Source organism: Carcharhinus amblyrhynchos, chromosome 12 (assembly GCF_965287045.1).
Source record: "Carcharhinus amblyrhynchos chromosome 12, sCarAmb.v2.hapA, whole genome shotgun sequence".
Classification (NCBI taxonomy): Eukaryota; Metazoa; Chordata; class Chondrichthyes; order Carcharhiniformes; family Carcharhinidae; genus Carcharhinus; species Carcharhinus amblyrhynchos.
This window is the reverse complement of record NC_137335.1, coordinates 28,492,414-28,506,504: the sequence shown is the minus strand read 5'-3', so window position 1 is coordinate 28,506,504 and position 14,091 is coordinate 28,492,414. Positions and strand designations below refer to the sequence as shown.

The 14,091-nt window shown below is 43.9% G+C and overlaps 1 protein-coding gene across 1 annotated transcript in view; it reads right to left on the bottom strand.

Annotated features, from left to right (window-relative positions):
* LOC145350875 (5'-nucleotidase-like) overlaps positions 1 to 10,567 on the bottom strand; it is a 76,988-nt gene extending 66,421 nt beyond the window's left edge. The window contains exon 1 of the mRNA XM_080200282.1: positions 10,212 to 10,567. Within this exon, the coding sequence (XP_080056408.1) occupies positions 10,212 to 10,532 (321 nt within the window). The 5' untranslated portion in view covers positions 10,533 to 10,567. The remainder of the gene's footprint in view (positions 1 to 10,211) is intronic.
* Positions 10,568 to 14,091: the final 3,524 nt, after the last annotated feature.

Sequence of the window (14,091 nt, the reverse complement as noted above, 5' to 3'; positions counted from 1 at the left end):
AAAACCCATCAACCCACGTCTTAAAAATATTTAGCGAGGCAGTCTCCACCACTTCAACGGGCAGAGAATTCCAGAGATTCACCACCCTTTGAGTGAAGAAGTTCCTCCTCAACTCCGTTCTAAACCGCCCCCCCTTTATCTTGAGGCTGTGCCCCCTAGTCCTACTGTCTTTTTTGAGCGGGAAGAGTCTCTCCACCTCTATCCTATCCATCCCATTCATCATCTTATACGTCTCAATGAGATCTCCCCTCATTCTTCTAAACTCTAACGAGTACAAGCCTAGTTTATTCAGCCTCTCCTCATAGCTCAACCCCCTCAACTCCGGTATCAGCCTAGTAAACCTCCTCTGCACTTCCTCCAAGGCCAAAATATCTTTGCGCAGGTGAGGCGCCCAAAACTGCACACAGTACTCCAGCTGCGGCCTCACCAATGCCCTATACAGCTGCAGCAAGACCTCCCTACTTTTATATTCAATCCCCCTCGCTATGAAGGCCAGCATCCCATTCGCCTTCCTGACCACATGCTGCACCTGCAAGCTGGGTTTTTGCGACTCATGCACAAGGACCCCGAGGTCCCTCTGCACCGTCGCCTGCTGCAGTTTTTCGCCCCGTAAGTAATAGTCCTTCCTACCATTCTTCCTACCAAAGTGGACCACCTCACACTTGCCAACATTAAATTCCATTTGCCATTTCCTGGCCCATTCGCCCAGCCTATCTAGATCCTTCTGCAGACTCTCCACACCCTCCGCACAATTTGCCGTTCCCCCAATCTTGGTGTCATCAGCAAATTTCGACACCATACACTCGGTTCCCTCCTCCAGATCATCTATATAAATGGTAAAAAGCTGAGGCCCCAGCACCGACCCCTGGGGCACTCCACTAGTCACCATCCGCCAATCCGAATAGCACCCGTTGACCCCCACTCTCTGCCTCCTATTTGACAACCAATCCTCTATCCACGCTAACACCCTACCCCCAACTCCATGTCCCTCGACCTTCTGCAATAACCTCTTGTGAGGTACTTTGTCAAACGCCTTCTGAAAATCCAGAAAGACCACATCCACCGGCTCTCCTCTATCCACCGCCCTAGACACATCCTCATAGAACTCCAGTAAATTTGTCAGACACGACTTCCCTTTAATGAAGCCGTGCTGCGTCTGCTCTATCAAGCAATTCCCTTCAAGATGCCTCGCAATTTCCTCCTTAATGACGGATTCTAACATTTTACCTACCACAGACATTAAACTAACCAGCCTATAATTCCCCGCCTTTTGCCTGGCACCCTTCTTAAACAACGGCATAACATTAGCCGTTTTCCAATCCTCCGGCACCTCCCCGGAATCCAGCGACGTCTGGAAAATAACCACCAAGGCATCCACTATCACCTCCGCCATTTCTTTCAGAACCCTCGGATGCATTCCGTCCGGTCCTGGGGACTTGTCCACAATCAGCCCCTCCAGTCTGTCGAGCACCGCCTCTCTAGTAACAGTAATGTCATTAAGACCCTCCAGTCCTACCACCTTTCCATCACTAACACCCGGCAAATTATTCACGTCCTCCTCCGTGAAGACAGAAACAAAATACTGCCATAGATAATGCACTAAATCTGACATCTTTGCCATTAAAAAAATACTCCTTGATCTACTGTTCGCAGGATTGTACTTGCATTAAAAGTGTGCTGGTGGTCAATCCAACATTGACCTTAGTGATATGAGTCGAACACCAACCAGTACCTAGTACCCGACTATATGCCCGTCACTGATGTAACATTAAACATGTTTAAGTTTTGAATACTCAGTGGAACTTTGTGTTCACTATTGCATGTTTTTAGCTAATACAGAACTTAATATAGAGCAAGAGCTTTCTTTATTCTATAGCATCTTATTGTCAATTTTTATGTTTCCATTACAAAATGTTTGTTTCCACTGTACAGTTCATTAGTGCTTTGCAAAATCACAGGGTGTAGGAGTATTTCTAACACTGATTGCACTGCATAACTTTTGATCATTCATTTACAATAATACTTCTACTGTATTTAATGTGCTCACTCACACCCTCATCTCCATCTTAAGACGCGGGTTGATGGGTTTTTGATAAGAGAGGGGATTAAGGGTTATGGGGAGAGGGCGGGAATGTGGAACTGAGCCACGACAGATCAGCCATGATCTTACTGAATGGCGGGGCAGGCTCGAAGGGCTAGATGGCCTACTCCTGCTCCTATTTCTTATGTTCTTATCTTATTCACATATCACATTAATGAGGCAAAAAGCCATAAAATGATTTAGACAGTTCTAAATACGTGTCAAGAGGCAATTCCTACTGTTAAATACAATTATAAAGTTTATTTGTTAGTCACAAGTAAGGCTTACATTAACACTGCAATGAAGTTACTGTGAAATTCCTCTCGTCACCACACTCCGGCACCTGTTTGAGTCCATCCACCTAACCAAGAGACCATCACTACTGTTAAATGCAATTGGATATATCAACTCAAGAGAATTATTACAAATTCATTCTACCCATTGTGTGGCCTTGCTTTGGGTTTCCTCAAGTTCTGTAGCTGTCAAAATAGTCTGTAAGAAGAATTGTCTTACTTTTGTAAAACACTATTTGTTGGATTTGACAATTGTCCCCATGCTAATCTTTGATGGATCTATCCTTTCGGCTATTGCTGGAAACTAATTGTAAAATCTACCCACCTTGTAAACTTTTACAACTCTGTTGTGTTTGTATGACATATATACACACACACACAACAGAAGAGAGAGAACTACCCTCATTGGGTAAGATCGTCATTATTTTTCCTGAAAGAAAGCGCTACAGAAGCTTTTACTGTAGCATGGGTCAAAACAAACTAATTCTTCAAAATATTGACTGTGCACATTTGGCAATAACTATTTTCTGACATCACTTTTCCCCGAGTCCCCAAATTATTGCCCAGACCCAGCAATTTTCATAGAATCCCTGCAGTGCAGAAGGAGGTCATTCAGACCATTATGTCTGCGCTGATTCTTCAGAGCATCTTACCCAGGCCCTACCCTCATAACTTCACACATTTACCACACTAATTACCCTAAGCTACACATCTCAGAACACTAAAGGGCAATTTAGCATGGTCAATCAACCTAATCTGATCACCTTTGGCGTGTGGGAGGAAACCCGTGCAGACATGGGGAGAATGTGCAAACACCACACAGAGTGACCCAAACCAGGAATTGAACCTTGGTCCTTGGTGCTGTGAGGCAGCAGTGCTAACCACTGTGCCACCAGTGGCAATTAATCTTTACACCATAATCTATTAGTGATTAAGTTATAATCTAATAAGGAGAACGCAATGAACCAATTATTATCAACTATATACACATGACCTGACCTTTGGATTCGCACAATTGAATTGTAATTTGTTAGCATTTTATCAAAGTCGACAAGTCGTGAGTTTTGTTTTTTTCAAATTATTCATTCACGGGGTATGGGCATCGCTGGCCAACATATCTAGTGTTCCTGAACTGAGTTATAGAATCAGAGTCATAGAAATTTAGAGCATGGAGACAGGCCCTTCGGCCCAACTTATCCATGCCGTCCAATTTTACCAATAAGAAAGCCCCGATTGCTGTTTTTGCTCCACATCCCTCTATACTTGGCATGGTGGCACAGTGGTTAGCACTGCTGCCTCAGAGCCAGGGATCCGGGTTCAATTCCAGCCTCAGGTAACTTCCATGTGTTGAGTTTGCATGTTTTCCCCGTGCCTGTGTGGGTTTCCTCTGGGTGCTCAGGTTTCCTCCCATGCTCCAAGGATGCAGGGATTAGGTTGATTGCTCATGCTCCCCCACCAACACAACAACCACCTGTCTGGCTCCATTCCCCTGAATTAGTTCCAGCACAGCTCCCTCCTCTGTATATTGACCAAAAAGGTTTTCCTGTGTACATTTTAAGAACTCTACTTCATCTAAGCCCTTAGCATGATGGCTATCCCAATTAGTGTTATGAAAGTTGAAATCACCTAATATAATTACCCTCATTATTTTTACACCCTTTCATGAATTGCGCACTCATTTGTTCTTCAATTTCCCACTGACTATCTGGGGGTCTATAATAAGTAACTAGCAATGTAGCTGTCCCTTTTTTATTCCTAAGCTCTATTCACAAAGTTTAATGTCCCCTCCAAGATATCATCTCTCCTTACTGCAGTAACTGCCTCCTTAACTAATAATCCAATGCCTCCTCCTTTTTATTGCTCCTCTGTCTTGCCTGAAGATTCTATATCTCAGGATGCTGAGCTGCTAACCCTTGCCCTCACTCAATCACATCTCTGTTATGGCCCTCCAGTTATAACAAACACTGATGTTAATGAAGAAAAGGCCATAAAATGATTAGGACAATTATAAATGTGTGACAAGAGGCAATTCCTACTGCTAAATGCAATTATAAAAATTTATTAGTCGCAAATAAGGTTTACATTAACATTGCAATGAAGTTAGTGTCGGATTCCCCTAACTGCCACCTGTTTGGGTCAATCTACCTAACGAGCACACCTTTCAGACTGTGGGAGGAAGCTGGAACTCCCGGAGGAAACCCACACAGGGAGAACATGCAAAATTCACACGGACAGTGACCCAAATTGGGAATTGAAACCGTGTCCAAATCGAGAGAGTTATTACAAATTCATTCCAACCCATGTTGTGGCCTTGCTGGGGGTTTTCTTAACTTCTGTAGCTGTGAAAATAGTTTGTAAGAAGAACTGCCTCACTTTTGTAAAACACTATTTGCTGGATTTGACAATTGTTTCCCAGTTAATCTTTGATAGATCTATCCTTTTGACTATTGCTGGAAACTGTAGAGCCTACCCACCTTGTAAACTTTTACAAGGTTGGTGTTTATGTGAAATACGTACAATACAGAAGAAAGATGGGTAAGATCTTCATCATTCTTCTGATAGAAAGTTCTCCAGAAGCTTTATTGCCCCTGACCATCAGCTTGAAGTTAAATTCTGTAGCATGGGTCAAAACAAACTAATTCTTCAAGATAGTGCACATTTGGCATCACTTTTCCCGAGTTCCCAAATTATTGCCCAGTAGTTTTCATAGAATCCTTGCAGTGCAGAAGGAGGTCATTCAGTCCATCAAGTCTGCACTGAATCTGCAACAGAGTATCTTATCCAGGCCCCACCCCTGTAACTCCACATATTTACCCTACTAATTCCCCTAACCTACTAAAGGGCAATTTAGCAAAGTCCATCAATCTAATCTGAACATCTTTGGAGTGTGTGAGAAACTGGACTACCTGGAGAAAACACAAGCAGACACAGGGAAAACATGCAGATTCCACAGAGAGAGTGACTCAAGCTGGGAATTGAACCTGGATCCCTGGTGCTAAGAGACAGCAGTGCTAGCCATTGTGCCACCACCATAAGACAAGGACAAACTCCAGTGACAATTAATCTTTGCACCATAATCTAGCAGTGATTAAGTTATGACTTAGAAAGAGTAATGCAATAACAATTACTCTGTTGATATCTATTATCATCATCGATACACAGGTTAATCTAAAGGGTGCAGGTCATGTAATCATGAACAGTTTATTAACATCGTGAGGGATTCTCTATATACCATCTTGAGCAAGCTGGTTAATGTATTCATGCCAAAGTCACACATTGGGTGTTATAGCACCTATTTATCTTAAAACGGTTTGATAAGTAGGTCATGTGGTAAATTAACATGACAACCAATGAGCGTTAAAAACAGCAAAGTGAAAAGTCTCAAATTCATGAGGTCTTTGCTTCTGGAGAAATGAATTAGCAAATCCATCCATTCCAGTAAATGAAGTTCACCTGCAAACACTTGCGCAACATTTCTTCCTGAGCCATGTTTCACTAATAAATCCTAAACTGACCTTTAGATTTGCACAATTGAATTGTAATTTGTTAGCATTTTATCAAAGTCAGCCGGTCGTGAGTTGGGATTCTTTTTTACTATTCATTCATGGGACATGGGCATCACTGGCCAGTCAACATTTTTGTCCATCCCTAATGTTGTTGAACTGAGTCATGGAATCATAGGGTCATAGAGATTTACAGCATGGAAACAGGCCCTTCGGCCCAACTTGTCCATGCCGCCCAGTTTTACCCATAAGCTAGCCCCAGTTGCCGTTTTTGGCCCATATCCCTCTATACATTGTATGGTGGCACTGTGGTTAGCACTGCTGCCTCACAGAGCCAGGGACCCGGGTTTGATTCCAGCCTTGGGTGGCTTGGTCTGTGTGGAGTTTGCATGTTTTCCCCGTGTCTGTGTGGGTTTCCTCCGGGTGCTCAGGTTTCTTCCCATGCTCCAAAGATGCGTGGGTTAGGTTGATTAGCTTTGCTCCTCCAAATGGCAAATGGAATTTAATGTTGGCAAGTGCGAGGTGGTCCACTTTGGTAGGAATAATGGTAGGAAGGATTATTACTTACGTGGAGAAAAACTGCATCAGGCGACGGTGCAGAGGGACCTCGGGGTCCTTGTGCACGAGTCGCAAAAACCCAGCTTGCAGGTGGTCAGGAAGGCGAATGGGATGCTGGCCTTCATAGCGAAGGGGATTGAATATAAAAGTAGGGAGGTCTTGCTGCGGCTGTATAGGGCATTGGTGAGGCCGCAGCTGGAGTACTGTGTGCAGTTTTGGGCGCCGTACTTACGCAAGGATATTTTGGCCTTGGAGGGAGTGCAGAGGAGGTTTACTAGGCTGATACCGGAGTTGAGGGGGTTGAGCTATGAGGAGAGGCTGAATAAATTAGGCTTGTACTCGTTAGAGTTTAGAAGAATGAGGGGAGATCTCATTGAGACGTATAAGATGATGAATGGGATGGATAGGATAGAGGTGGAGAGACTCTTCCCGCTCAGAAAGGATAGTGGGACTAGGGGGCACAGCCTCAAGATAAAGGGGGGGGGGGGCGGTTTAGAACGGAGTTGAGGAGGAACTTCTTCACTCAAAGGGTGGTGAATCTCTGGAATTCTCTGCCCGTTGAAGTGGTGGAGGCTGCCTCGCTAAATATTTTTAAGACGCGGGTTGATGGGTTTTTGATAAGAGAGGGGATTAAGGGTTATGGGGAGAGGGCGGGAATGTGGAGCTGAGCCAAGACAGATCAGCCATGATCTTATTGAATGGCGGGGCAGGCTTGAAGGGCCAGTTTGCCTACTCCTGCTCCTATTTCTTATGTTCTTATCAATACATCAACCATCTGTCTGGCTTTATTCCCCAGAATTAGCTCCAGCACAGCTCCCTCCCTTGTTGAATCCCCTACATATTGACCAAAAAGATTTTCCTGTATACATTTTAAGAATTCTACTCCATCTCAGCCCTTGATGACTATCCCAATTAATGTTGGCAAAGTTGAAATCACTTACTATAATTATCCTCTTATTATCTTTACACCCTCCATGAATTGCACACATATTTGCTCTTCAATTTCCTGCTGCCTATCTTGTGGTCTATAATAAACACCTAGCAACATAGCTGTCCCTTTTTTTATTCCTAAGCTCTACCCACAAAGCTTCATTTGATGGCCCCTCCAAAATATCATCTCCTTCCTGCAGTAACTGCCTCCTTAACTAATAATGCAATGCCTCCTCCTCTGTCTTGTCTGAAGATTCCATATCCCGAGACGTTGAGCTGCCAATCCTGCCCCTCACTCAACCATGTCTCTGTGATGGCTATTATATCATTATTACACATGACGATCCTTGCCCTTAACTCATCCAATTTATCATTAATACTCCTGGCATTAAAGTAGAGGTTCTCCAGCCTTGTCTTACTTCCTTGAAACTTACCACCACTGTATTCCCTTTGACCTGATTGTATTTCAATGTTATAGTGTGTCCCTATTCCTTATTCATCTAGGTTCCCTCCCCTGCCAAATTAATTCAAACTCTTCACAACAAGTAAACCTGCCAGCAAGGAAGTTAGTCCTTGTGTTTCTAGTACAAAACATTTTTTGTTTTCACTGTACAATTCATTTGTGCTTTGCAAAAAAAAAAATCGCAGGATGTAAAAGTATTTCTAATGCTGATTGCACTGTATAACTCCACCAGCAAAGTGAAGAGTCTCAAATTCATGGGGTCATTGCTTCTGGAGAAATTAGTAAATCCATCCATTCCAGTAAATGAAGTTCACCTGCAACATTTCTCCCTGTGCTATGTTTCACTAGTAAAGCCTAAACTGACCTTTGGATTCACACAATTGAATTGTAATTTGTTAGCATTTTATCAAAGTCAACAAGTTGTGAGTGTTTTTTTTTATTATTCATTCATGGGACACGGGCATTGCTGGCCAGTCAACATTTATTGTCCATCCCTAGTGTTCTTGAACTGAGTCACAGATTTACAGCATAGAAACAGGCCTTCTGGCCCAACTTGTCAATGCTACCCAGTTTTAATCCATAAGCTAGTCCCAACTGCCCATGTTGGCCCATATCCCTCAATATGTGGCACAGTGGTCCACTGGTTAACACTGCTGCCTCAGTGCCAGGGACCTGGGTTCGATTCTGGCCTCCGGTCTGTGTGGAGTTTGTACATTCTCCCCATGTCTGCGTGGATTTCTTCCGGGTGCTCTGGTTTCCTACCATGCTCCAAAGGTGTGTAGATAGATTGATTGGCCATGATAAATTGACCCTTAGTGTCAGGGGGATTAGGAGCACAAACATGTGGGGTTATGCAGATACAGCCTGGGTGGAATTGTTGTTAGCGCTGGCTCGATGGGCCAAATGGTCTCCTTCTGCACAGTAGGTACCAAGATTTTATACCAACCTTGGCTTGCTAGGCCATTTCAGAGAGCAGCTGAGTGTCAACCACACTGCTGTGGCTCTGCAAACACATATAAGCCAGACCAGGTAAGGATGGCATGTTTCCTTCCCTAAGGGCATCAGTGAACCAGATAGGTTTTTCCTGATAAACAACAATGGTTTTCTGGCCTTGAGCAGATTCTTAATTCCAGACATTCTTATTGAATGCAAATTCCACTATCTGATGTGATGGAATTCAAACCCTGGTCCCCAGAAAATTAGCTGAGTTTCTGGATTAATAGTCTAGCGATAATAACATTTAGGCCAATGCCTCCCCTTACTTTTGAGGTATGAGAGGCACACACTAAACACAAGGCTTTTATGAAGAAAATATAATGTACAGTCCATATATGTTAAAGAAGAAAAAGAAAAAAAATGTGCAGGAGATTTACAAAGATATTACCCCATTGCCAACCACACCCCCCAACCCCCTCCAAACTCCTGCAATAAATGGAGACGGCATGTTAAAGATTGTTGTATTTTCCTGATAACAGATGCTAGGCTATCTGGTCTAGAATAGTGTCTCGCTCTCATTTCTTGAATAGTGAACAACATGATCAATTTTCCAATCTAAAAGAACAGTTCTTAAATTGAGTGAACTTTGAAATTTGGTCAAAAGAACAGAAGAGTCTGCTCCAAAAAAAAACAATCCATTTACCACAAGCTGTGTATTTGTGAAAGGAACATGGATTTGCTCCAAGTTCCGTCAGGGTTTCCAACACCTATTAGCCTGACTAATAAAATCAAAAGGAAACAAATCAGCTCATTAGATATTAACTATACCTTCAGGCTCTTGGATAGAGAGTGAGATTTTATGGCCTTACTTGTCCCCTTCCCCCTCCCAAGATCAAATGGCCTTTCACCTCTTGCCCACTCTGATTCCCATGGCAGATGGGGTGGTAAAATTCCTGCCACTATGTAGGTTGACATTCCACAGCACTGCCAGAAGGGCAGCACTGCCAGAGGGGCTATCTTTGGATGTGACATTAAGCCAAGCATCATCTATGATTCTCAGGTAGACATAAAATATAAGCATGAAAATATTCCATGAAATGTTGAAAGAGCAAGGGGTGTTCTTCCTGGTATTCTGGCAAACTTTTACAATTCAACCAACACCTGAAGCATGTTTATCATTTTGCTATTTGAGGGATTGATTGTGTGCACCTTGGCTGTTCCTACATTTCTACACTTCAAAAGAACTTAATTGACTATACAGCCCTTTGAGATGCTCTGGGATGGTGAAGGAGGCTATGTAAATGCAAGTTCTCGGAAAGGAAACAGCAAACGAAAGCTTTACCTAACATCTGATGACAAAGGACAGTCCTTTCTACAGAATGAGATTAAGGATTTCCTCTGACTCAGATTGGAAAATGAATATTTCCAGCTCATTAATGTTCTCTTACCATTGCATCGTATTTCAGTTTGTTCATGAAGTGGGCAGCCTCAGTACCTTTGTAATAATTGAACCAGATGGTTCCCTGGTACTGATCCCCGGCATCCAACAGCAGCACATTTTTCTCCTGCTTCCTGATCTCTCGGATTTTAGTTAGTCTCCTGGCCACACCTGCATAACAGTTTGATCTGCACTTGCTCGAATCCTCGCTGGTCTCCTCCACCCTGGCATGCACATCGTTAGTGTGGAGAATCGTGAGCTCAAAGGGAAGAGTGCCCCTGATGCTGAGCAGCCAGAGAGCCAGCAGCAGCAGTGCGGAGGAACAGCCCATTCTGAGCGAGAGAGCGCTGCAAATAGCTCACTGCTTTCAGCCGCTCATCCTCCAGCTTTATAGGAACCCGAGCCTTGGACTGTCTTACACATGAGGAGTAGGCGGAGTCTCAATTACTGATGCAGCTTCATAGTGTAAATCACAAGGAGTTCATTGATGACCCCGGGAACTGCAGAAATTTGAGAACATTTGTTGACAAAAAGCTACAGATTTTTAAGTTCACGTAACCATATTCAAATCTCTGCATTTCCCCCACACTACTGAGTGGCCGGAACTTTTTATAGGTCACCGATAGTTCATGCCTGGGTTAGTAGCAATGAACTGAGCGTTGAGGCTGACTTGAACACAGCCTGTGTTAAACCGAGGTCCTATCTACTGCCAGGTTTTTGGAATTCCTTCCTCAGAATGAGGTGGAAGCAGAATCTTTGAATATTTTAAAGCAGAAGTAGATGGATTCTTGATAAGCAAGGGGTGATGGTTAGCAAGAATTTAGGTTGCAATCAGGTCGCAGATGGCACGGTGGCACAGTGATTAGCACTGCTGCCCCACAGCGCCAGGGATCCTGGTTCAATTCTGGCCTCGGGTGACTGTGTGGAGTTTGCATCTTGTCCCCGTGTCTGTGTGGGTTTCCTCCCACAGTCCGAAAGATGAGTAGGTTAGGTGGATTGGCCATGCTAAATTGCCCCTTAATGTCAGGACACTGTAAGGGTAAATATATAGGGATAGGACTTGGATGGGATTGTGTTTGGTGCAGTCTCGATGGGTTGAATAGCCTCCTTTTGGACTGTAGGGATTCTATCATTCTAGATCAGCCATAGTCATATTGACTAGCAGAGCATACTCGAGAGGCTGAGTGGCCTACTCCTCTTCCTGATCCATTTGTTCAGCTGGAAGTGAATGTAAAAGATTCCCAGGAACTGTATGAAAGATCAAGGAAGTTGTTCCTGATACCTTGGTGAATATTTACCCTTAAACCAGCAACACTATAAAAGATCTAGTCATTATTGCATTTCTTTAAGTGTTTGCTGTGTGTAAATTGTCTGTCAGGTTATCTACATCACAATAATGACCACACTACAAAAGCATGAAGCATGCTGGAATATCCCAGTTGTGAAAGTTATTTTATAAATAAGTCTTTTTTTCTCACTGAAGTCACAGATGTGTTCATCTGAATTTGGAAGTGTGTTAGGAACACTGATCCTCATTCTCCAATGGTCTCCTGACTTCACCTGGAGATGAATTAGCTTCTCATAGAATCCCTGCAGTGCAGAAGATGCCCATTTGGCCCATCAAGTCTGCACCGACTCTCTGACAGAGTATCTTACCCAAGCCCTCTCCCCTGCACTATCTCCGTAACTCATAAGAACATAAGATATAGGAGCAGGAGTAGGCCATGTAGCCCCTTGAGCCTGCCCCGCTATTCAATAAGATCATGGCTGATCTGATAGTGGTTCAGTTCCATTTACCCTCCTGCGCCCCATAACCCTTAATTCCCTTATTGATCAGAAATTTATCTACCTGTGTCTTAAACATTTTAAAGGGGTAGCTTCCGCTGCTTCAATGGGCAGAGAATCCCAAAGATTCACTACCCTCTGAGAGAAGAAGTTCCTCCTCAACTCTGCTCTAAATTGACTCCCCCTTATTTTGAGGTTGTAGCCTCCTAGTTCTTGTTTCCTTTCTAAGTGGCAATAGTCTCTCCAGCCCCTTCGTTATCTTATACGTCTATAAAAGATCCCCCCTCAGCCTTCTAAACTCCAACGAGTACAGGCCCAATCTACTCAATCTCTTCTCATAAGCTAATCCCCTCATCTCCAGTATCAGCCTGGTGAACCTTCTCTGCACTCCCTCCAAGGCCAATATATCTTTTCGCAAATAAGGGGACCAAAATTGCACACAGTACTCCAGTTGCAGCCTCACCTGTGCCCTGTACAGTTGCAGCAAGACCTCCTGCTTTTATATTCTATCCCCCTCGCTATAAAGGCCAACATCCCATTCGCCTTCTTGATCACCTGCTGCACCTGCAGGCTGAGTTTTTGCGATTCATGCACAAGGACCCTCAGGTCCCTCTGCACAGTAGCATGTTGTAATTTTTCACCATTTAAATAATAGTCCATTTTACCATTATTCCTTCCAAAGTGGATAACCTCACACTTGCCAACATTATACTCCATCTGCCAGGTCCTCGCCCACTCACTCAGCCTATCCGGATCTCTCTGTGTCCTCCACGCAATTCGCTTTCCCACTCATCTTTGTGTCATCAGCAAACTTTGTTCCCCTACACTCGGTCCCCTTCTCCAGATCGTCTATGTATATGGTAAACAGTTGAGGCCCCAGCAGCAACCCCTGCAGCACGCCACTAGTCACCAACTGCCAACCAGAAAAGCACCCATTTATTCCAACTGTCTGCTTCCTGTTAGATAGCCAATCCTCAATCCACGCTAACACTTTACCCCCAACTCTATGTACCTTAATCTTTTGCAGCAACTTTTGTGAGGCATCTTATCAAACGCCCTCTAAATCTAAAAACACCACATCCACCGGTTCCCTTCTGTCAACCGCACTCATTACATCTTCATAAAAATCCAGTAAATTCGTCAAACATAACTTTCTCTTCATGAATCCATGCTGCGTCTGCTTGACTGAATCATTCTTTCCCAGGTGTCCTGCTATTTCCTCTTTAATGATGGATTCCAGCATTTTCCCAATTACGGACATTAAGCTAACCGGCCTGTAGTTACCCGCCTTTTATCTACCTCCTTTTTTAAACAGTGGCGTCACATTAGCTGTTTTCCAATCAGCCGGCACCTCCCCAGAGTCCAGCGAATTTTGATAAATTACAACTAACACATCTGCTATTCCTTCTGCCATTTCTTTTAGTATCCTGGGATGCATTCCATCCGGGCCCGGGGATGTGTCTACCTTTAAACCCATTTGCCTACCAAGCACTACCTCTTTAGTAATAGCAATCGTTTTAAGGTCCTCACCCCCTACAGTTCCACAACTGCCAATTTTCAGTCAGCTATTAGTGTCCTCTACCGCTCCCAGCCTACATTAGCCAATTCTGCCCTCATCCTATTGTAGTCCCCTCTGTTCAAGCAGAGGACACTGGTTTGGGACACTACTTTCTCACCCTCCATCTGTATTAGAAATTCAACTATATTGTGATCACTCATCCCAAGAGGATCCCTCCACACATTTACCATGGTTAATCCATTTACTTACACACCTGTGGACACAAAAGCACAATTTAGCAAGGCCAATTCACCTAACCCACGAATCTTTGGACTGTGGGAGGTAACTGGAACACCCAGAGGAAACTCACGCAGACGTGGGGAGAATGTGCAAACTCTACACAGTCAGTCACCCAAAGCCGAAGTTGAACCCAGGTCCCTGGTGCGATAAGGCAGCAGTGCTAACCACTGTGCCACCATATGGCCCCACATTTCAAATCACATTTTTGTTTAACTGTGACAAATACTTTTTAACTGAGAACCGAAGCTTCAATGAGGCAAAAACTTTGGATTGCTAACCCTGGTCAGACATACTCTCCGCGGCTTCT